At 59.4% G+C, this 22,549-nt stretch overlaps 10 protein-coding genes and 1 non-coding gene across 11 annotated transcripts; 7 read left to right on the top strand and 4 right to left on the bottom strand.

The window, feature by feature from the left end:
- Positions 1-72: 72 nt before the first annotated feature.
- Positions 73-357, bottom strand: A1Q1_05572 (uncharacterized protein; the record flags this gene model as incomplete). Its single annotated transcript, XM_014320781.1, has 1 exon — positions 73-357. One exon carries the CDS (start codon positions 355-357, stop codon positions 73-75), a length of 285 nt encoding a protein of 94 aa, XP_014176256.1.
- Positions 358-3,146: 2,789 nt separating this feature from the next.
- On the top strand, positions 3,147-4,568 carry A1Q1_05571 (uncharacterized protein; the record flags this gene model as incomplete). Its single annotated transcript, XM_014320780.1, has 2 exons — positions 3,147-3,346; positions 3,425-4,568. The coding sequence occupies 2 exons, from the start codon at positions 3,147-3,149 to the stop codon at positions 4,566-4,568; spliced, it is 1,344 nt and encodes a 447-aa protein (XP_014176255.1).
- Positions 4,569-5,518: 950 nt separating this feature from the next.
- On the top strand, positions 5,519-7,033 carry A1Q1_05570 (uncharacterized protein; the record flags this gene model as incomplete). Its single annotated transcript, XM_014320779.1, has 2 exons — positions 5,519-5,701; positions 5,759-7,033. 2 exons carry the CDS (start codon positions 5,519-5,521, stop codon positions 7,031-7,033), a joined length of 1,458 nt encoding a protein of 485 aa, XP_014176254.1.
- Positions 7,034-7,629: 596 nt separating this feature from the next.
- Positions 7,630-8,650, top strand: A1Q1_05569 (uncharacterized protein; the record flags this gene model as incomplete). Its single annotated transcript, XM_014320778.1, has 3 exons — positions 7,630-7,847; positions 7,896-8,004; positions 8,060-8,650. The coding sequence occupies 3 exons, from the start codon at positions 7,630-7,632 to the stop codon at positions 8,648-8,650; spliced, it is 918 nt and encodes a 305-aa protein (XP_014176253.1).
- A 228-nt stretch (positions 8,651-8,878) lies between these two features.
- On the bottom strand, positions 8,879-8,950 carry A1Q1_t422. The gene has a single exon. It is a non-coding gene; the product is annotated as a tRNA-Gln (tRNA).
- A 967-nt stretch (positions 8,951-9,917) lies between these two features.
- Positions 9,918-11,865, top strand: A1Q1_05568 (sugar transporter; the record flags this gene model as incomplete). Its single annotated transcript, XM_014320777.1, has 3 exons — positions 9,918-10,331; positions 10,538-10,910; positions 10,961-11,865. 3 exons carry the CDS (start codon positions 9,918-9,920, stop codon positions 11,863-11,865), a joined length of 1,692 nt encoding a protein of 563 aa, XP_014176252.1.
- A 573-nt stretch (positions 11,866-12,438) lies between these two features.
- A1Q1_05567 (uncharacterized protein) lies at positions 12,439-13,390 on the top strand (the record flags this gene model as incomplete). Its single annotated transcript, XM_014320776.1, has 3 exons — positions 12,439-12,540; positions 12,620-12,682; positions 12,764-13,390. The coding sequence occupies 3 exons, from the start codon at positions 12,439-12,441 to the stop codon at positions 13,388-13,390; spliced, it is 792 nt and encodes a 263-aa protein (XP_014176251.1).
- Positions 13,391-13,857: 467 nt separating this feature from the next.
- A1Q1_05566 (uncharacterized protein) lies at positions 13,858-15,788 on the top strand (the record flags this gene model as incomplete). Its single annotated transcript, XM_014320775.1, has 3 exons — positions 13,858-14,055; positions 14,134-14,523; positions 14,703-15,788. The coding sequence occupies 3 exons, from the start codon at positions 13,858-13,860 to the stop codon at positions 15,786-15,788; spliced, it is 1,674 nt and encodes a 557-aa protein (XP_014176250.1).
- Positions 15,789-16,731: 943 nt separating this feature from the next.
- A1Q1_05565 (monosaccharide transporter) lies at positions 16,732-18,534 on the top strand (the record flags this gene model as incomplete). Its single annotated transcript, XM_014320774.1, has 2 exons — positions 16,732-16,965; positions 17,050-18,534. The coding sequence occupies 2 exons, from the start codon at positions 16,732-16,734 to the stop codon at positions 18,532-18,534; spliced, it is 1,719 nt and encodes a 572-aa protein (XP_014176249.1).
- Positions 18,535-18,614: 80 nt separating this feature from the next.
- A1Q1_05564 (CinY protein) lies at positions 18,615-20,483 on the bottom strand (the record flags this gene model as incomplete). The annotated part of the gene is made up of 1 exon (XM_014320773.1): positions 18,615-20,483. The coding sequence occupies one exon, from the start codon at positions 20,481-20,483 to the stop codon at positions 18,615-18,617; it is 1,869 nt and encodes a 622-aa protein (XP_014176248.1).
- Positions 20,484-21,028: 545 nt separating this feature from the next.
- Positions 21,029-22,295, bottom strand: A1Q1_05563 (siderophore iron transporter, putative; the record flags this gene model as incomplete). Its single annotated transcript, XM_014320772.1, has 3 exons — positions 21,029-21,647; positions 21,808-22,028; positions 22,101-22,295. 3 exons carry the CDS (start codon positions 22,293-22,295, stop codon positions 21,029-21,031), a joined length of 1,035 nt encoding a protein of 344 aa, XP_014176247.1.
- Between the last annotated feature and the right edge of the window lie 254 nt (positions 22,296-22,549).

Genomic DNA, 22,549 nt, shown 5'->3' with positions numbered 1-22,549 from the left:
CCACGGGCGAAAACTTTCGCCACCGAGCCCCTTCCCCCTTGCCTTCCCCCAACCGAGACGTAAGCTTTGGGACTAGTGGCCCTGCCCCGGATCGTCAGCAACCGGTGTGGGACCTAGAGCCTGCGGCGCTTGTGGCACTAGTCCCTCGGCTGTAATGGCTGCGATGGGATTACGGCAGTCGTGGTCGATTACAAACATGCCGGGCAAAGGCATCCGCTTGGATCGCTCCACACGCCGTGTCCATTGAGCTTTCGGATCCATCGGAAAGGGGAGAGGCACGAATGAAGTGGCCCTGTAGATCACACAGGCAGCTTCTCTCCTACTTCCCTTGTGCTGCTCCTGAGCAAGGGAACACATGTTCGGACCCTATCGGGGGAAGGGGACATGATGATTCGAGAAGGTTGGGTGTTCATGATTCGGGCCTCTTGAAGAGTCAAGGTTGTGGCCGGCCTGGAGGGTGCTGGGTCCAGTGTGTGTGGTCTGAAACCTGGAGGAACGGCGGGTGGAGCTTGAGCTGGGAAACCGGGTGTGGCGTGCCGGATTCTCGGACGAAACCGATAGTCTGCACTGTGGCCCACGGGGCCACGGCATGAAGACTGCATGAAGCGCGCATGGGTTGCCCCAGTCTTATCGCATGGGTTTGACCGGCTTACAGTGGTTACACACGCAGGAATTTGGAGTCTGTGGCAGTTATCGATCCCGGCTATATGCCGGGGATGTTGTTCAGACGTAGCCTCATCGCAGTCTGATTTGGGCCGCAACCCAGACTTTCATGTGCATTGACTCTGCTTTCTGTCTCCAAATGTTCAAAGGTCTAAGGTGATCAGTGCGGCGATGGGTAGCCCTCCCCATCTGCAGGAATACGGATGCTCGACACATCGCGTCGATCCCCTCCGGTCCGGATTCGGTCGTTCCTGGCAGCAACCGTGGACGCCGAGATCATTTCAGCACACGGTCAGATATTGTCGGGGACGTCTCCGCCGATCTCCGCTTACTGCTTGCGGTTGCAAGACATCGGAGACGGTATAAGGAGTGACTCGCACGCTATTCGTCTGTCTGAGTCGGCGATGCTGACAGCAGAGACAGCGGCTGACGTGAACACCGATCAGCAATCGACGCACGCACAGCGTGCACAAATGGTGCCCAACGGCGCTCCTCGTCTCCACGTTTCCGCTTGGCCCCTCACCAGGATCTGAACACTGCGGTCGGACCTCGCTTCGGCGCTCGTGCTGCAAGTTATCAAACTTCTATTGAACTCCTTACTCATAACATGGTTAAATTTCGTGGCTTGGTGGCTTAATCTCGCGTATGCTTACCGCAAACTTACTGGGGGGTTACCGGCGCAAAACTTTTGTCAAAACCCTCGTGCGTCCGTGCTTTCACCAGGCATCTCTTGCGAGCTTGTTATCGAATTGGAGCGGACCCCTGGCGGCAACTCCAGCACTGACTCTGTGCTGATGTCAGGCCGATGTTGACGGCGATATGTCAGTGATGAATGCATCTTGTCTGTGCAGGCCGGGGCTGTGGAGTCGGTCAATCGAGTCCTGGCGCTCGGAGCTCGGAGATTGTTCGGAATTTTACTTATGGTTACCGAGAACGCCTCATGCGGCTTATGCCTGATTCTCTTGCCCGCAACCCCGCCAGTAGCCTTTCCACATTTGGCGGACACCCCGAGCCTTGCGCACGAGCTCTTGGAGTCAGCTCTGGCAGCTTGCAGTGCTGTTCCAAGCAACAAAACTCAAAGTCGCAGGAAATCGTTTGCATAACCCCGATTTAGCAACAAGCTTCACTCCAACATGCAGGACCCACCCTGGCCGAGAACTGTATCTGTCGCTCGTGAATAGGAAGCTCAGACTGCCTTTCAGACTGCGAAAATCTTCCTCGCATGCTCCAACACCCACTATGCTGGGGTCTGTGCTCGGTTGGGGATGGTCGTTGTGCACTGTGTGCTGGGATGTCTTCCTTGGGCGAGATAGATGTGGTGAGAGTTGAAGGTGTCACTCCAAGAACAGAGTTCACTTCCAACGACCGCGGGGTCCGAAGGACCGACAACTCAAACGAGAGTACGCATTGTGCAACGGTGAGCTTAACGTGCCCGGGGACGACAGTGACGCCGATGGAGCAGTAACGCTATGATTTGTCGGTCCGTGCCTCTGTGTCTTCTGGGTCGGGACCTGGGTCCTGATATCGCTTTCTGTGCTCACGTCTGTGTTCGTTCCGAGGTCGTGTGCAGCTTTAAACCGCGGAACCCGCAACCAGCCCAAGCGTGATTATCGCTCCCTCACAACGCTTTGCAGCTATCGGCCGATATCCTATGTCAGTGTTCGATTCCCAGTTCCCTCCATCCCTCTGTGCCCTGGGATGCGATCGGAAAACATCCGACCCAGGGTTTGCGTAATCGGCACTGACCCTTGCGACTATCTGTCCCAGAGCTGTGGTTGGCTGACGCAACGCCCACATGAGCGGTCGAGGGCAAGGCGGAATGTCCCTGTTGATGCTGCTGACAGTCGTCTGAGGACATGCTGACGCTGTCTGAATGGAGCATATGAGCATTGCAGGGCTGCCCTCGTTTGCGGGTGGCTGGGCGGCGCCGCGGGCCTCGTTACGAATTGCGATGACATGAATTGCTCTCTCCACTCCGCTGTCATGTTGACCTCTTCGGAGAATATCAGCTGGGCCGTTCCAGGCGTATTGTTGCGCACACGTGTTCCTTCACGGCACAGAGGAGCGGTGGAAGCCCTCGCTGAGCCTGTTTACGCCCTCGGCGCACCCAGGGATGGCATTCACCAGAGCTAAAGCTTGTTCGTGAGCGTGAATGTTCAGAAGTCCCTACCACAACAACAACAACACCGCATCCATCCGCTCTCCGCTCACACGTTACGCACACTGCCCGCCATAACGCGTTAGGCCGACGTGAGGGTCCGATAACGATATTCATTTTTCGATCCCTGGACGCCATGGTCGCGGTTCGGCCACCTAGTTGGATCTTTTTGCCCTCTGGCCTTCTTGGCCGCAGCACCTGTTATGAATTGTGTCTTGCAGCTTTTGCTGCTGCGTGCTTGTTGACGGTCATGGCTGCCATCGGGGTACTTAAACAGTAGCAGTTGATGATCAGTCGAGAAGTCAACTCATCTTCATCTCCTACCATGCTCGTCATACCACTACTCATCGTTCTGTCGGCGTTTCTGGCTGCTGCCAGCCCTGTGCGCCGCGGCATCGCCCGCCCACGACCCAACACCGTCATCCTTGACCCCGACTACATGCAGCGCGCAGCTGGCAATCCAGACCAGGGCGAGCTTGGCAATCTGAAGGGACTTGCGGACCGGCTCCTGACCGTCGGACCATGGTCGGTGACGAACAAACGCAAGGCTGTGCCTGACGGCACCCCGTAAGTTCACCTCTCTGCATCACAGCTGACAGCTAGGAACGACTATGCTTCGCAGGGCGTCTACTGGTGGGCGACCACGGCGTCGGGATGCCCGTACGAGCTTCGGGACGGACAACGTAACCCCGAAATCGACCTGTACACGGACCGTAAGGATAGCAGCAACATGGTCAACAGCGTGTACTATCTCAGCTTGGCGTGGTGGTACACCGACGATGCGCGCTACCGGCAGAAGGCTGGCGAGGTGCTGCGCACATGGTTCATCAATGGTCCTACTCGCATGAACCCGAACCTTCAACATGCACAGCTGATTCCCTGCAAGTGCACGGGCAGGAAGGAGGGCATCATCGACTTTTCACAGGTGTACACGGACGTGCTAGATGCCGTGGCGCTGTTGAACACCAAGTTTGACGGCGCATGGACACAGCAGGACGCCAACGCCTTCAGGGACTGGAACCAGCAATACCTCTCCTGGCTGACCGGCAGCGAATTTGGCCAGAAGGAGCTCGCGGCCAAAAACAACCACGGCACCTTTGCGCTCATGCAGGTGATTGCCCTGCAAATGTTCCTCGGCCAGAACGCCGCCGCCACGGCGCAGGTCATCGAGCAGCGCTCCCGCATCGACCAAACCATTGCCATCGACGGCACCACGCCCCTCGAGCTCAAGCGCGCAACCAGCTGGCACTACGCCAACTTTGTCCTCGTCGCGTACCTCCGCACGTGCGCCATGGCCGCACGGCTCGGTATCGACCTTTGGGGCTTCCATGGTGCGCAGGGGCAGAGCATTGGCCGTGCTGTCGACTACCTCGCTCCGTATGCGGCCGGGAAGGAGTGGCCTTGGCCCAAGACAAGCGCGCCGCTGAAGCTCTTCGCGGCTCACGACATCATGCACTTTGGCGCTGAGCGCGGGCTCGGCGACCCGAAGCGCGCCCTCGAGACCATCCCTGCCCCGCCCGGAGGAAGCATCTGGAAGCTCGCGCCCGCCGTGCGACAGCAGGATAGCACGAATGTGCTTGGCGTTTTCCACAGTGCGCAGGAGGCTATCATCGATGATCCCACGCCGGCAGAGGAGGTCGCGTCGCTCGAGGGAGAGGCGCCGCAGGAGGAGATTGATGCCCTCAAGGCCGAGCTGCCGAGCGACCAGATCCAGCTGCTCGATGAGCTCACGGGAGGTGGTATCTAGGCGTCATCTGAGTTGTAGAGTCATTACATGTCTGTTGCATTGCATTGCATTGTTTAGTGTGGAGCCGCCGCGCCAGCCAGCCAACCGTGGGACATCAGCGGAACCAAAAGGGGTCATCGGTCGTGTGAGCGGTCCACCCCGTTGAAGCATCTCTCTTCTTTCTTCCTCTTCAACTTGTCCGTGAAAGAGATCCGCCCACCATCAAGGTAGCCGCGCATCCCTTGGCGCCGGCAACTGCGGCCCCACACCTTCCGCGCGATGGATACGATCGACGAGTAGACGACACCACGCCGGCGACTAACCACTGATCGCTCAATGGCATATTCGAAATCACAGCCGTCCAACAACTCACAGCAGATCATCGTGCAATTGTCAAGTCTGCTTTATTTCGAAGAGCGAATGCCGGGGAGTGTGCCGTTGAATTGCGCTACCTCGAGCGAAGATCTGCAACATGTGAGTTCCGAGGCTCCAGAGTCACTTGGCACTTGGCATTGTGGGCTATCGTGGCCAGGCACGCGGACCACTTGGCTGTGGCTCGTGATGCACCTCGTGCTCCTTGCTGTATGTGAGATAGCACGGTCCGAACACAACCTTCCGGTCCGGAGTTGGCTCAACTACAGGCCGCCCCTATCGAGCAACTAGCTTGGCTGGGCTTTGAACTCTGAACTCTGAGGCGTCCGCCAAGTCTTCCCACCCCACCAGGACTAGACTGCGCGACGCTCTTCCTCCCCGTCCTTGCTCTTTGTCGCCCACTAACGGCTGCGGGGGATGGTCGGCACTCTCGGGCCGAGGATTGTGGGGTGTTCTTGGAACTAGGGGGTTCTCCACTGGCGCCACCCTGGGGTTGAGCCGAGATTGGCGGGGCCGCGATTGAAGTGTGCGGGGCCACTGAAGTCGGCAGAGGTATAAATGACCATTGAGAGGTGCGTATGCTGCTCCAACAATCAGCCATGACGACAACTCCAACTCTTCAACGCACAACTTCACCCGACAGACGATCTTCGATTGAGAAGTATGAGGACGACAAGGTCGAAAACGTCGACGTCGCAGTCCTCGAGGCTGCCGAGGAAGACAAGAGGGCCGGCGACTACTCTGGCTTCACGCAGAAGACTGATCCTGCCGAGATCAAGCTAGTGCGGAAGCTTGACTGGTACATCATGGTGAGTTGCGTTCTCTGACGTAGCTGACAGCAGCCTTCGCTGTGGGGCATGTACTGGCTCAACTACCTCGACCGAAATGCGATTGCCTTGGCCAAGCTCTCGAGCATTGAGAAGGATCTCGGTCTTAGCGACGTGCAGTACCAGACGGCGGTCTCGATTCTGTTCGTCGGATATGTGTTTGTCGGCGTGCCGTCGAACATGCTCATCACGCGGCTGCATCCTGGCTACTACCTGTGTGCTATCATGTTGACCTGGGCGGTGCTGAGCGTGTGCACGGCCTTCGCGAGAAACTACGTCGGTCTCCTCATGACGCGCTTCTTCCTCGGCGCACTTGAGGCGCCTTACTACCCCGGTGCACTCCTCATCATCTCCAACTTTTACACCCGCACCGAGGTCGCAACCCGCATCGCTATCTTGTATACCGGCAACATCCTTGCAACAGCGTTTGCTGGCATGATTGCGGCGGGCATCTTCCAACTCGACCGCAAGCGCGGCTATGCCGGCTGGCAGTGGCTGTTTATCATCCAGGGCGCCGTCACAGGACTGGTAGCGATAATGTGCTTCCCCTTCCTCCCCAACAAGCCTCACAACACGCGCTGGCTTTCTCCCGAGGAGCGCGTGCTTGCCACCGACCGACTGCTTCGCGACAAGGTCGACGAAGGTCCGAAGGGCTCGCCCTGGCAAGGTCTCAAGCAGGCCGTCAGCGACTACCGCGTGTGGATCTTCATCTTCGCGTTCAACATGCACCTCTCAGCCAACGGGTTCAAGAACTTCATGCCCAGCGTCGTCAACACGCTTGGCTTCTCACAGATTATTACCCTTTGCCTCATCTGCCCGCCGTACCTGCTCGCGGGCGCTTTTACCCTCTACATCTCCTGGTCCAGCGGCAAGCACAACGAGCGCACCTGGCACATTACAGTGTGCAAGATCATCGCCATCATTGGCTTCGCCCTCGCACCAGCGACGCTCAACACGGGAGTGCGCTACTTTGCCATGGTCGTCTTTTCCGTGGGAACGTACGGCGTCAACTCGATCCTGCTCGGGTGGGCCGCGACGGTCTGTTCCCAGACGCAGGAGAAGAAGGCGGTTGTTATGGCCCTCATGGCCTCGATCGGCACGGGCTCCTTCATCTACACGCCGTACCTGTTCCGCGACGATGACAAGCCGCGGTACACCATCGCGATGAGTGCAATGGCCGTCTTCTCGCTCATGACCATTATTGCGACTTGGGCCCTGCGGTTCATCCTCAAGCGCCAGAACAAGCGCATTGCGGAGACGGGCTCTCCCACCAAGTACCCGTACTAAGACCAGTCTTTTGTTCCAAGATGAATATGCATCGCAGTGTATAAGCCACATTGGCTCTCATAGACGGCGCCTGAAGCTTAAGCCCCTCTGGCCCGTCACTTAAATGGCTCTCCCATAATTTGATCTGAGAGTTTACCTTGTGGTCCTAGGGTTTGTCTCCTTTGATCGCATGAGGAATGCCTCCATCCGCTGGGCGGTGGGAAGGGAAGGCGTGCCTGGAACCAAACAATCAAATGCCGAAATATGACCGTTCCACTCCTTCCGAATCTACAACATGCACTGCCAGTTCAATTCGGGGTTTACTACGCGCACCCACCCATTGATAGCGGATCGCGGCAAAGAGAGTTAGAGGGAACCGCATTGGCTTCGCACCCTTAAGTGAACTCGCAACACCAGCGACCTGCGCCTGCACTGCCGCGGCTCATCGCCGCCCACTTCCACTCTCACCGCACCCAACTCATTTGCACCTAGCAGCTGAACATTGAGCACCTCGGCTATACGCTGCGCCTTCACATCACTCGCACTCAGTTGCATCCCATCCATCCCATCTCACCTCAGCCCCGAGTTCGACCTCGACCTTGGCCCCAAACATCATCATGTCCTACATCGAATACGAGCCATCGTTCCCTCGCAGCCAGTGGCCCCAAGCCTCCTACTTTGCTCCCGGAATGCGTGATGCCAACTGGTACACAACCATCCGCTTCGTCGCCCAGCGAGCCAGTCGCGCCGTCGCCAAAGCGCTCCGCGAAGGCCATGTAGCTTCCATTGACGAGGCGGATTTTTCGGCAGCTGTCCTTGACATTGTTCTTGAGCTGTAAGTTGGGGTTGCAATCCACTGGTACCTATGCTGACTAGATGTCAGAGCTGACATACTACGAAACAACGCCGAAGAGGACGATCGCTCCGTTGCACGCAGTGTTGACAAGTGGCACAAGTGGATTCGGAAAGTGGCCAGAGAGGTTGTCAAGGATGTAAGTACTTCTTTGAAGGCTGAGTTTCTACGTGAGAGCCTTTTCTGACTACTAGGCTCGCGCGCTGTTTGCGGCGAACTCGATCGAAGCCCTCCGCCGCCTGGACACATGGGATGCGGAGCGCCGCGAGCAGATGATCCTTGGCTGCATGGATCGGCTTTGGATCAAGCTAGACACTGATGAGTGGTTCAAAACAGGCGACCGGTGTGCGTATCCGGTCGACGAGGTTCACATGCTTGTCGAGCGCTATGGACCGGGCGAAGAGGACAAGAAGCGGTACTGGCCGGGGTTCGTCGTAGACCCCAACGATCTCTCCACGCGCACCGTGCTTGTCGACTTCAAAGGACAGCTGCACGACCCTGGTACTATCCTACCCCGCGAATCCGCTCTCACATCGTCGGCGCAAGCGCCGAGCTTGTGCGCCGCGCCGAGCTTGTGCGCCTCGACCGGGGGGTCCGAGTCACCATCTTCCTGCTCGCCCCGCAGCGCAAAGAGTGCGAAAGGGCGCAGCTACTCTGACTCGAGTGTAGCTGTCGTCACAGACCCGGATGCCCGCCATGCGGACCACAAGGACCATTTGTCGGTTGAGCCAGCCGAGGCTGATTCCTCGCGCGTCGCTGCAGCGCCCGACGTATGTCAGCAATAACCATACACATCACCGGATCGTGGTGTGAGAGCGATATGTGCGGCGGCGGCGGCGGCGGCGGTTCAACTCTAGTGGGTTCGTACAGCGTATGCTCCGGTCCGGCATCTCAGAATATCGGATCTCTCGTCCAGCATCAGGCGCGGACTTCTTTGCACATTCCTCCCGCCAAAAAGGGCCGGAACTCTCAGTCTCGCGGCATCTTCAACCCCTCTACCACGTCGATTGGATAGGTCCGACTGGGAATCGAACCCAGATTACAAGAATCAGAATCTTGTGTACTAACCGTTATACGATCAGACCGATGCTCGGCAATGGGCGCTGCCGAAGATCGGCGCCGGCGTCGGAATTCCGACGGTCTGCCGTTGCCGTCGCCTTCTGCTCACTCTCGATCAGTAATCCATCAGTGATTGCTCAGGGAGTGAGATGACTGTACAGGACGTCGGAAGCGGTCTGCACGGCCCCACCCTGTGCGAGGACTACGACATCATGGACTGCAAGGCATCGCCGTACTCCCTCCTGGGTTCGATGCCCAGTCCATCGCTGACAGAACTGCCTCTGGTGTCTGCAGGCTGTCTCACACACGCCCGTCTTCTCTTGTTCTTCTGGTAATCCTGGTGTCGATCAGGGTCACAGGGTCGGCTGTGAACGCCACCGCGTTCCCCGGATCGGGGCCCAATGCCATTACATCGTTGCATGACCCAGCGGTTCAACTTCCAGTCGTGCATTAGCCAGAACTGCACAGAAGTCCCAGCACACTGCGGGTTGCCCCGCACTCCGTGAACCAATGTTATTGGCGGGAGTGCCCACCTGCCCACATTGGGCCGCTGTTTTCTGGCATCGTTCCTCGTTATGTCAGGTCCGATCGTTCGGATGTGTCCGCACGCCACTGACGGCGGAGGCCCTTTCCAGCCAGGAATCAAGTAACCGATATCCGATCGTGCCGTGCTTTACGACCAGCCGAACTCTATTGATCGTCCACAGTACCAGGTCACATGTCGTAAGCGCCGTCATCCGCCATCATTTCATTCCTTTGGGCGTTCCAGCCTCATGAACGCCTAAAGTGAGATGGTGCTTGGCCCGCTCGTAACTGACCCGCACGCTTAAGCCGTGCGCTGAGCTTCCCCTTGCCTCGCTGTGGCTTTGGCCGTCCTCATTACCGTCTTGCCCACTTTGCAACAGAGCAGGTGCCGTTGCAAGCTTCACCCGGCGTCTCTACTTATATGTACTGCTGAGGAGCCTGTGACGCACGCCTGCTCTCCATCGCACCATGACCAGTGCTAACCACCTCCTCTCGCTACCCAACAACACGCACCGGCATTGGTGGAGGGACAAGTCTCTGCGGCAGAATGTCTTGCACTGTGCCGGGTGCTGTCTCTGTGTCTTCTACCTGGGCTACGATCAAGCACTGCTCGCAGCGCTACAGGCGATCCCCGAGTGGAACGCATACTTTGATACGCCAACGGGCACGAAGCTGGGCCTGATTGCGTCGTCATTGTACTTCCCCGGCTTGATCGCATCCTTCTTCGGCTCCTGGGTCTCGATGCGGTACGGCCGCAAGCCAACCGTTGGCATTGGGTCTGCCCTCATCATCATCGGGACCATCGTGAACGCCCTCGCCAAGAACACGGGCGTGTTCTGCGGCGGCCGTGTGCTTATTGGAGCCGGCGGTGCCATCACAAAGGTAAGCGTCAACATCCCGAGACACACTAACGGCTGGTTGCTGCTCCGGCCCTACTCAACGAGATTGCGCACCCGCGTCTGCGCTCGTTCATCGCGTCGTCGTACTACGGCTGGTTCTTCCTGGGTTCCGCACTGAGTTCATGGCTGTGCCTGGCCGGATTGTACATCGGAAACGATTGGGCATGGCGCATGCCATGCATGTTCCAGCTGTTCGCGCCTGTCCTCGTCATCGCGATCACGTCTACGGGCCCCGAGTCTCCGCGTTTCCTCATCAACAAGGGGCGCAACGAGCAAGCCCTCGGCGTGCTTGCCAAGTACCATGCGAACGGCAAGGTGGACGACCCCCTCGTGCAGGCCGAGTATGGCGAAATTTGCGCCGCGCTCGAGGCAGAGGGCGAGGAGCACAAGTCAGCATGGACCGATCTCGTGCTCACCAAGGGTAACCGCCGCCGCATCGTCATGGCCATTCTCATGGCGTGCGGAACCAACTGGACCGGATCCGGACTCCTCGGTTACTACCTCACGCCCATCCTCGCAAGTGTCGGCATCAAGGATCCGAAGCAGACGACGTCCCTGAACGGTGGGCTCGCGCTCTGGAACTTGCTCTCGTGCGAGCTCGCCGCGACGCAGGTGAACCGTATCTCGCGCCGGGTTTCCTTCTTCATCTAACGCGAAGGCGACGTCCGAGTCTTTCCGTGAGGGTGGGTGGTTTGACACGGGCGACATTGCCTTCGCTCACCAAGGGTAACCGCCGCCGCATCGTCATGGCCATTCTCATGGCGTGCGGAACCAACTGGACCGGATCCGGACTCCTCGGTTACTACCTCACGCCCATCCTCGCAAGTGTCGGCATCAAGGATCCGAAGCAGACGACGTCCCTGAACGGTGGGCTCGCGCTCTGGAACTTGCTCTCGTGCGAGCTCGCCGCGACGCAGGTGAACCGTATCTCGCGCCGGGTTTCCTTCTTCATCTCGGGCATCGGCATGATCAGTGCCATCGCCATCGTGACAGGCATGTCGGCGACATTCGCGGCCGGCAAGCAGAGCTTTGGTATTCCGACCGTGCCGTTCATCTTCATCTTCTTCTTCTTCTACGATATTGCTTGGATGGCCCTTCCCTTCCACTACTGCACTGAAATCATGCCCTTCCACCTTCGCACAAAGGGACTGGCCATCTTTACAGCCGTGCAGACATTTGCAAACGGATTCAACCAGTTCGTCAACCCCATTGCGTTCAAGGCCATCGCCTGGAAGTACTACATCCTGTACATTGCCATCAACGCGGCGTTCCTCGTGTACTTCTACTTCTTCCTCATCGACTCGCGCGGCATGAGTCTCGAGGAGATCACACTCCTGTTCGACTATCCACGCAAGCAGGCGAGGCAGCGCGCTGCCGAGGACATGCACGCCCGTGTCCAGGCACGTATCGAGGAGAAGACACGTGTCGAATCGGAGAAGGACTCGGAGAAGGGCGACATCGTCATGGTCGAGGACGTTGCGGAGCTTGGAAGGGACAGCGGCAAGTCGGTTGTCTGATGGAGGCAAATGAGTAGGAGAAGTCAGAAGTAACAATCAATGCAAGTGAATCCACGAGCTAGGCGCGAGTAGTACTGCTGGGAGATTGGGACCAGGGATGTTGAGGTGATAGGTATGCTGTGACTTACAGTCCCCGAAGCAGTTGACAACCGCTACCGTCGGCCGCCCACCCCAACGCTGAGATTGGGTCGCGGCCCTGGCGCAATTGCGTACGCACATGGCGATTGAGCACTGGCTCCCGCCAAGACCAATCTAGAACAAACAATCTGTCACTGAGCTGGACGTGGTCGAGCAGGCTGGCTATGCAGCGGAGATACCAAGCCTCATCCTAGTCAATCGCGCCCCCGTCCTCTACGCGCACCGACGACGTCACCGTGACGATCGAATCCAGACAAGTACAGAAATGTGTGCATGCCAACGCCCGCGAGGCTCGGCTCGGTCCAGAGGCCGCTAGCCACCTGTCAGCTGTCCCCAAAGCGCGATTTAGTAATGTGCAGAGGGACTCACCGCAGCATATAGCCTGCAGCCCGGACGGGAACTCTCTCGACGTCCCCTAGGCATCACCCTCCCACCATGTCCTCACCTCCTCCGGGCGTTTGGCTCGATGCCTTCAACTTCACTGGCGGGTACCCGCAAAAGATCGACTTGGGACCGAGTATCTTCTTCGCCGTCATCGTGAGCTGATACCGCCATGACTTGAGCTCTAACGCCAGTACGGCATGACTGTCCCTGTCCTCCTGTACCGCATCATCAGCAAACGGTCGCGGACATGGCTGCTGCTCCGCCCGTCGCTGTTCGTCGGCGTGCGCATCTCACTGTATGTGACGCGGGCAGTCATGAGTGTGGTGAATTATAACGTGCACACGCTTGGTGAGTGGCCTCCTGAACTCGCTGACAGCAAGCGGGCGAGAACGCCCTCGGTTCGGTCAGCTTTGCGCTCCTCCTCTTCCCTCTGCTCGACCTCTGGCGGCGACATGTCCTGACGACGCTTCCGGCGCCGAACCATCCGAAGTGGATCTATCCCTTTGTCGCTGTCGGATACTTGTCCATTCTTACTTCGATTATCCTCAGTATCGCCGTCGCGGCCAAGATTAACCCGCGCGCGTACAAGGACTACATGACGCGCGCCCTCTGGAGGGCCATGTACGTCACCGCCCTGGGCACGGTGGGCACAAACCTGATCGCACTGATCGTGACGCACTTTGCCTTCAAGCTGCGCACGCGCGAGACGATCTACTTGCTCATTGCGATGGTGCTCTCGATGCTCGTGTGCTGTTACCGTGTCGTGCAAATCTTCACCCCCGACCCAGCGGCGCCCATTCGCTCCCGCGGAGCATACTACGGGATCGAGGGCGTCGCCGACTTCCTCGTCCTCGTCATGCTCATCGCGATCAACCTTCGCGAATGGTATCCCGGCGAACGCATTCGTACCCCTCGCACCAAGCCTGGCACCATTGCGCAGGGTCACGCACTCGCTGAGAAGTTCCGCAAGCCCAAGGTTCATGAGGTTGACAAGTTCGTTTAGTGCTGCGTCGAGTCGCTCATGACTGCGGCTGTCGAGTAGAGGTTGGTTGGAGTGTGCATGAGGTTCATGGTTCCGGTTCAGTATGACGTCTCTTACATCTCGAGATCATGTATCATCCTTTGCCTGTCGTGAGCGACGTACTGACATCGATCGGACATGCTGGGCGTCGTCTACATGGCAGGGTGGGGGACAGGGGTCGACGAGAGAAGGATGCGAAGTTGAAGCGAGCCCGCTATCGAAGTTGTTTGTTCCGTGGACGGAGCAACGGACCCCGCTTTGTTTGGTTCCGGAGCACCTCCACCTCCACTTCCCATGTCCACTCTCGGTCAGGTGGGCAGCATCACGAGGTGGGCACCTGACCATCCATGCGTTATCCGGGGCCGTCGTGAGCCCCGCGAGCCCTCCCCGCGGATCCAAGTTCCCGCGGTCCATCATTGCTCCTCCCATCACTCACTTCTTCATCGAACATGCTTCACCCGGCACTCAAAGCGACTCGGCCGCTCCTCCGCCCAGCCGCAGCGCTCAGGCCGACGGTCCCGCTGCTCAGACCCGCGAAGCCGCTCCTCGGCGTGGACGAGTGCGACAGGCTGCTGACCTACCCCGGCTCTCCGTTCGAGACTGAGCGGGTCAACGTCAACGGCCGTGACCTGCGAGTATGGAAGAATGTGAGTGCGTCCTATGGACGAGGCTAACGACAGACGCCCTATTCCTTTCCCCGTTTCATTAACGAGAACATGCCAAAGTGGGGGCAGAAGCAGCTTCTGAGCACACCAATCGCGGCGCCAGAACCGTTCGAGGCGCGCGAGGCCGTGACGTTTGCGGATGCGTATGAGAAGGCCGTCAATCTTGCCGCCGTGCTTACCGAGCATGGGATTGGGGCTGGGACACGCGTGGCCGTGGGCGGAGTAAACAGCACGGGTTGGGTCGTCTCATTCCTCGCTGTCTGTCTCGCTGGCGGTGTGCCCGTGCTGCTAAACAATGGGCTGCACGTCGATGCGCAGAGGCACTGCCTCCAACTCACGAAACCGCATCTCACCCTCGTCGATGACAAGCTCGCTGCCCAGCTTGCCGGCAAGTGGGAGACGTGGTGCTGGTCGCCCATTGATCATCTCCAGGACCGCACAGGTATCACTGTGAGTATAGCCTATAGCGTTGCTGATAACAGGAAATGTCCAGCCTGCGCGCCGATCCGGCGACGGTCGAGCGCATCAAGACCAACCCCCCGCCAGTCGGGCCAGAAAGCGACGGCATCATCTTCTTCACGAGCGGAACGACCAGCCTACCGAAGGGCGTGCTAGTGACGCACCGACAGGCGCTTCACATCATTCACTCGGCACCATACCAGACAGCACGACACAAGCTGCGCGAGGGAGTTGACCCCGTTGTGGCTGCCGAGAAAGCTATCGCGCCGAGAGACGGGAGTGCACTCCTGTCCATCCCTCTGTTCCATGTTCAGGGCTGCCTGTCGTGGCTCATTCTCGCGCTGCACAATGGTAGCAAGCTCGTGTTCATGCGTCACTGGTCTGTGCCCATGGCCGTCAAGCTCATGGTCGAGGAGAGCGTTGGCAAGATTGGTGGCGTGCCCGCTGTCGCAACGGCTATTCTGCAGTCACCCCTCGTACCGAAGGACTACCAGCTCGAGACGGTCGCATACGGCGGCGCGACCCCGCCGACTGACCTGGCAAAGAACCTTGTTGAGCGGTGGCCGAAGCTCATCCCTGCCACGGGATGGGGCATGACGGAGACGAGCGGTTTCCACACGGGTTTCCTGGGACAGGAGTACCTCGACAAGCCGCATGGTGCGGGACAGGTGCTGCCCGTGACGGAGCTGAAGGTGGTGGACGCTGCAGGGAACGAGGTGCCCCCAGGGGAGACGGGGACACTGCTGTGCCGCGGCCAGACGCTGATGAAGGAATATGTCGGCAACGCGAAGGCGACGTCCGAGTCTTTCCGTGAGGGTGGGTGGTTTGACACGGGCGACATTGCCTTCATCGATGAGTTTGGCGACCTGCACCTCGTTGACCGTGCCAAGGAGATCATTGTCCGCGGCGGCGAGAACATTGCCAGTGCCGAGGTTGAGCGCGCTCTTCTCTCTGACCCGAGGGTCGCGGAGGCGTGCGCCGTTCCCGTGCCATGCGAAGTGATGAGCGAGCGCGTCGGAGTAGCCGTCACACTCGCGCCTGGCGCCGAGGCGACACCTCGTGAGATCGCCGAGACGGCCTGGCCCAAGCTCCGTTATTGCGCGCGACCAGATATCGCTGTCATTGTGGACAAGATGCCATGGACGCCGAGCCAGAAGGTTGTGCGCGGAGACGTGAAGAAGCTCGTGCAAGAGGAGTGGGAGCGCATCGGCCGGAAACCCCTCGTCGACTCGCGCGACGCGAGGGCCAGGATGTGACGGGGTCGCATTAGGAGACGGGATCTTTAGAGACAATAGACATCGCATGAACTGTAGATAGGCATTGATGGCGGGAGCGCCAGTGCGACCCACTGGGTAGGCGGCGCCAAGTGTCTGTGCACCGCGGCTGATCTGTCAGTTGCCCGCTAGCCTTTTGGGATGTTGCCAGACTCGTCTGTCCGTCGAGGTACGATGGGAGTCTTCTGCTTATGCGCAAGAATCGTCACGAGACCAGATACGGAGGTGGTCATGCATGTCAACGAACCGGAGATCGCCGTGCAGACGTGACCGGAAGCACGCGCTGTTGATTCGGTCCGCATCTTCCGAATGTGAGGGACTTCTTGGAATTTAACAGGTCGAGGAACAATTCAAACTCTGTTATCACCATGACGTCGTCATCCACTAACACATCCGTTCTTCCGATCATCTGACTATTCCAGCCGTCTCACACCATCTGACACGCGTCGGTGCACGGCTCTTGCGTTCATGCGCCTCGGCGCCGGATCTGAGCCGCCTGAGACGGCTGGGCCAGATGTCTGGCTCACCTATTGTTCCTCCGCCATTGTTATACAGAGTACGATCGAGTCGTCCCGCTCCACTGGTCTCCGCCCAACAGAATGGGTACAGACGCACATGACTCAACAACAGACTTCTGTCATCTGATCGCCCTCCCTTTCCCGGCGCCGTACCGGAAGAGGCACATGTTCCTCGTGCCATTTGCGGGCTGGCATGGCCAGGCCGCTGTCGCGCATGTCTGCGCCGCCCGCAGCGATCGGAAGCGTGTGGGGCCAAGAGCCCATCCGCACCAGCGCACTCCATCGACCACGCCGAAGCTTAGCCGCTAGTGCTTCATGCCTTCACACGCCATTGCATCCACCAGAGGGGTCGTATATAAGGGCGGCGGGCGTCCGCAGCTGCAGCCCCGTCCCCAGCTACACACACCATGTCCGCACCGACGACACCGACAAGGAAACGACAGCACGCGCCCGACAGGGAACACCTCCAGCCCGCCGAGGACTTTGGCGTGACCCTGTCGCCCGAGGCGATCGAGCTCGCTAGCGACCCCGCCCGGCTCGCGCGCGCATACGGCGGAAGCGGGATTGTGGACGTACTCAAGAACCGTGTCGCACTCGTGTGCTCGCTGTGTGCTACGACTGGTGGCCTCCTCTTTGGATTCGTGAGTTCTGTCACCGGCTCGCGCTGACGGCAGGACCAAGGTCTCGTATCCGTGACGCTCGTCATGCCCGGCTTTCTCAAGCAGTTCCCCGAGGTCGACCCCGCCGTCACCTCCTCGGCGAGCCTGAACAAGGGCGTCATGACTGCGCTTCTCGAACTAGGCGCGTTCATCGGCGCCCTCATGGCTGGCTTCACGGCGGATAGGTGGTCGCGCAAGGTCGCCATCGCCATTGGCGTGGCATGGTTCATCATTGGCTCGACTCTGCAAACGGCGTCCTTTGGTCTCGCGCAACTAATCGTCGGTCGATTTATCGGTGGCATCGGCGTCGGCGTCCTCTCGACCACGTCGCCAACCTACATCTCTGAGATTGCACCGCCCAACGTGCGCGGCGCCATGCTCGCGCTCCAAGAGTTTGCCATCGTCCTCGGCATTGTCGTCATGTACTACATCACCTACGGCACGCGGCACATTGTTGGCGAGTGGTGCTTCCGCCTCCCGTTCCTGATCCAGATGGTGCCCGCGTTTCCGCTCGCGGTCGCGCTCCTCTTCTTCCCATACTCGCCCCGCTGGCTGGCGTCGAAGGGCCGCGACGGCGAGTGTTTGGCGTCTTTGTCTCGCCTCCGCCGTCTCCCCACGACCGACCCCCGTCTGCAGGCCGAGTGGCTCCAGATCCGAGCCGAAGCGTGCCGCAACCGCGAGGCACTGATCAACCGGCATCCGACTCTGCAGGGCGACAGTTTCGGGCAGCAGCTCAAGCTCGAGATTGCGAGCTGGGCAGACATGTTCAAGCCGGGCGCCATTCGACGCACGTTGATCGGAATGGCCATCATGTTCTTCCAGCAGTTTTCGGGCGTTAACGCGTTGATCTACTACTCGCCGACGCTCTTCGAGCAGCTCGGCCTCGACTATGAGCTCCAGCTCACGCTCAGCGGTGCACTCAACGTGTCCCAGCTCGTCGCTGTGATCCCCGCCATCTTCTTCCTCGACTACATCGGGCGAAAGAAGCCGCTGATCGCGGGAGCTATCGGCATGACGGTGTCACACTTTGTCGTCGCGGGCATGATTTCGCGTGGCCAAGGTGACTGGGCCCACCACGGCGTCGAGGCCTGGGTCGGTGTCGGGTTCATCATCTTTTGGATGATCCCATTCGGGATGTGCTGGGGTACTGTCCCCTGGGCACTGCCTAGCGAGATCTTCCCCAGCAGTCGCCGTGCCAAGGGTGTCGCGCTTACAACGTGTACACACTGGTTTAGCAACTTCATCGTCGGCCTGATCACGCCACCACTCGTCAGTGGGACGGGATACGGCGTGTTCATCTTCTTTGGCGTGTTCTGCTTCCTTGGCGGCGTCTGGGCCCTCTTCTGTGTGCCCGAAACCAAGGGCATCAGTCTCGAGCAGATGGACCACGTCTTTGGCGGACACACTGCACGCGACGACCTCACTGCCAAGGCGGAGATTACGCAGGTACTTGCTGGACCTCGACGCTTGCCTAGCATGTCGGGCTCCGAGGAGAAGGTCCACGACCACGACGACAAGCACGCGGAGACGGACTGGGTCGAGCGTGTGTGATGGGTCTCGATTAGTAGATAGTTACGAACGGTAACGAATGTATGTAACATGTCCACGGTGCCCTTGTTTATACAACTGAACTAGAGAAAGAGATAGGCGAGCGAAACGGCGGCTACGGGCCCCACCAGGCTGGAAGTGGCCTTGATGGCAGCAGAGGTGTAGTCGAGGGCGATCGAGTAGAGGCCATCAGGCTCGACGCGTGCCTCGACAGTCGAGTCATCACCCTGCGCCTGAAGGCTGACAGTGGACCCCTTGCCGCGTGCGCGCTCCTTGTCGTCCTCGCGGAGCACGGCGGTTGCCGAGCCATTGTAGGCAGTAACGGTGACGTTGACGTTGCGCTTGTCCTCGACTTGGTGGGACCAGTCACGGTCTCCGTCGTCAAACACGATGAGGCCGCGAGGGAGGTTGGTCTTGCTACCCTCGTCCCAGGCAAACACGTGCTGCGCAAACGTGCCCTTTTGCCCACTGTCGGCGAGGACAGCGTACGTGCCTCCCGTGCTGAGAACAGCGGCCGCGACAGCGGTCTGGGGCGGATCGGCACGGCGCCAGAACCGCAGCGACCGGCGGCTCTTCGACTTTTCGGTCAGCAGGCCATAGCTAACCCGAATGCCCTTCTTCTTGGCGGCCTGAACGTGCTCAATCACGTCTGCACTGTCCTCGGACGAGACGAGGACAATGTGGTCCGTCTTCGTGCCGTTCAGGGTGTCAACGGCCAGTCGCAGTCCATTCGCCAGGCTGCCGCCCTGCAGGCTCTCGAGCTTGGCGTCTGAGCCAAAGGCGGAGAAGGCCCCGCGCCCGTCAAAGACGCCGACTCGGTCTGTTGACTGCGTCTTGTTCTTCAGGGCGTCGCCGACACCTGCGGCAGAGCTACCGTCAAGCACGAGAGCGACGCTGCGCCCACCTCCGCAATCACGCTGCGGCTGGTCGCGCGTCAAGGCGCAGATCATGAGCCGCCCGCGGGTCGGGCCGTACGTGTCGATGAGCTTTTGGCGGAAGTCGGCCCACTGCCGGCGCGACTCGAGGACGGCGCCATGCACCGCACGCTCAAAGTTGTCACTAATGTTGCCGCGGGGCGTGCGCGCCTCGCCCGTCAGGGTCGTGCCCGCGTCGATGGTGATGTTTGCGAGCGGCTTTACGATGATCTCGCCCTTGTCCTTGTTCAGCACGACGTGGGTGATGTACCGCCCGTCCTTCTCGCACGCCGCCGCACCCTCGACCGTGTCGTGCCCGAAGAGGATGAAGCAGCCCGTGCTAAAGTCGGAGGGAACGTTGGTGTCGCTCGGACCTGACCCGTTGGTCATGGACAGGAAGGGTGCGAGATCCGTCATGCCCAGTCCCGGGGGCGTGTTCTGCGTGGGCGTGATTTGCGCATAGTCGACCCAGTTGCTGTGCGAGTAGAAGTCCTGCAGGCCGTGCAGCGATCGGCCGAGGCCCTCGAAGGCGTCGCACTTTGCGCGCCCACTAAGGCTGCCAGAGTAGACACACGGGATCCCCTTGCCGTTCTCATCGGCGAGCTTTGCTTCCTTCTCGACCAGCGCACCGTAGTCGTCTACGAGCTCCGCGGCACCCTTAATGCCCTCGTCCCAGTGTCCCTTCAGGTGCTCGTAGCACTCGCGCAGCTTGCGGTTCCGTTCAGCTTTGCTCTGCGGATACGTGCCGTTCAGACCCCACTTGGCGTAGTCAATGTAGTCGGCGTCGTCGCAGTGCGCCTGCGACTTGAGTGTATCCGCCCCGCCGTCCGGAGCACCCACTGCGCCGAATGTTCCATTGCCGCCCGCAAAGGACAGCATCGAGATGGGCTCGAAACACGATCCGTCATCGTGGTACACACCGTCGGGACACTGGAGTGCGATGCGGGTGATGCGTTCATGCTCTGCCTGCTGTCCGCCCGTATTGATGGTGCCGAATGCAGCGACGCTGGGCGCCAAGAGGAGGAGGGCGGCGACCATGGGCGCTGCCAGTTGTTGTGGATGTGGTGTGGGGTAGAAGGAGAAGCGAGATGCACCTTTTGTATTTGCTTCTTGGGTGGATCTGTTGTTCGCGCTCGGGCCCTCTGAACGTTGCAGCGATCGCCGGGAAGAGGGCCCGGCTCGCCCCAGCACCCTGGCGATGCAAAGACTGGGATCTCGGAGGCGAATGAAGGCACAGAGCGCGTGAGCGGTGCAGGGATGGTGCGGAGGCGGAGCGCCATGGGCTGGCGCCCGCAGTGTTTTCGCCGGACTGGGTGTTTTCGTCGCCGGGTGCTGCGCGCCAAGAAACGGCCTGTCCCTGAGTGTTATGTTATGCTTCAGCTTTTGCGCTTCCGGCCCCCATTCACTTCTCAGGAAGACGAAGTGGGCTGGTGGGACCTCGCTTGGGTGCACAGTTGATTCGATGCATCGCTTGCGTTCCTGCTAGCATCGCCCTGACCCGCGCAGAACCCATGCCTCGTCGATCACTACTGCAAATCCATGACACTGCAAACCCAATCTTGTTTTTCTCGCTCGGTCGATCTTCACTGGCTATGATCCTCTTGAGTCCTGCGATCCTCAGTCCAGCCCTTGGCGTGCAACACCTCAACCGGCGCATCGACATGGTATGTCATGAGCGTCGTCATATCCTCGATGAACCACGACAGAATGACCGCGACCAACCCGAACGGTGCTGCAATGATATACACGATGCGGAAGCTATCAGCCTGCGCCTGGAGGACAGCCTTCTGTGCTGCGGCAACGATGGCAGGTGTCCCTAGCTTCTCGAGGGCGGCTGCGTTCTTGCTGAGCATGGCTTGCACGAACTCTGTCAATGTGGCTTGAGGCAAGCCAGCAGCAACTGCCGCCTTGCCGATATACGATGGCAGCTTTGAAGTTTCCGAGCTGCCGACGGAAGCGCTGTAGATGGCGGTGAACATTGCTGCGGCAACGGCACGTGACGAGGTCATGACCGCCGTCGCGGTAGCGATCAGATGGTGCGGAACAGCGAGCTGCGCACACGAGATGAGCAGAATGAGCGGACCGCCGAAGCCGAGGCCGCAAAGGCCGTTGAAGACGACGTGGTTCACAGACTGGTTTGGCTGGATCGTTGCCATTCCTACAGTGCCAGCCATCCAGAGGAAAAAGCCGACCATGAGAGGGCTCCGGATGGTGCGCCGCTTTGAGCTCCACAGGCCGTACCCGATCGTGACGAGTCCTCGATGCCCCAGAATGGGATTTGGCGGGCAGCCGCCCTCAGCGGGTCCTGCTCGAAGAAGGCGGCCGTACTGAGGTCAGATCCTGCTCTACTCGCAAGACTTACACAGCGGGGTAGAAGATGATAATCGCGAATAGCAGGATACCCTCGATGAACATGAGCGGGATGCAAACGGTGAAGGTTCGGCGCTTAAAGAGCTCGTGGCTCAGAATACCCGTCGAGGTACCCTTCCATTCGTACAGGCAGAAGCCGATTAGGACAACAATGCCAATGACCAGTGTCGAGAGAACACGGGCATTAGTCCACGCCCAGGGGTTGCCTCCCAGCTGCAGGCCAGCCAACAGCAACGTGAGCCCCGTAGCAAGCTGACGTCAGATCATTATTCGATGCCAACTCACGGGGCCATTCCAGGGAGGTCCAATCGCGCCAGTTTCTGGGTGAAGGAAAGGTGATCGAGGGCAGTGTGCCGCTTCGGAGGTCGATAGCCGAAAAGGATCCCGAGTACCGTTATACCCCAAAGGGCCATCTGAATCCACTTCTGTCAGGAGAGAGTTCATCTTGCGGAGCACCCACGTAAAAGTTTCTCCAGCCATTGTGTTCCGACTTTTTGACGAGCGCTCCCATAACCCTGGCCGTCAGCGAAGCTAATTATGAGGTAAGCCTACACCGGGGCAATGACGGCCCCAAGCCCTGCCGCTACATTGTTCAGAGACTGAGCAAGCGATCGCCACTTGCGGGGCAGAATCTGATGTCAGCTGTGGTGGCGGCGAGAACGTACTTCGGATGGAATAGCGTAGGCCAGGGGGACTGAGCCAAGGGTTAGGGGGTTAGGGGGTTAGGGGGTTAG

The sequence above is a fragment of the Trichosporon asahii genome (genome assembly GCF_000293215.1).
Source record: "Trichosporon asahii var. asahii CBS 2479 unplaced genomic scaffold scaffold00075, whole genome shotgun sequence".
Classification (NCBI taxonomy): domain Eukaryota; kingdom Fungi; phylum Basidiomycota; class Tremellomycetes; order Trichosporonales; family Trichosporonaceae; genus Trichosporon; species Trichosporon asahii.
The sequence above is the reverse complement of the archived record's forward strand: the minus strand, read 5'-3'. Positions and strand labels throughout refer to the sequence as shown.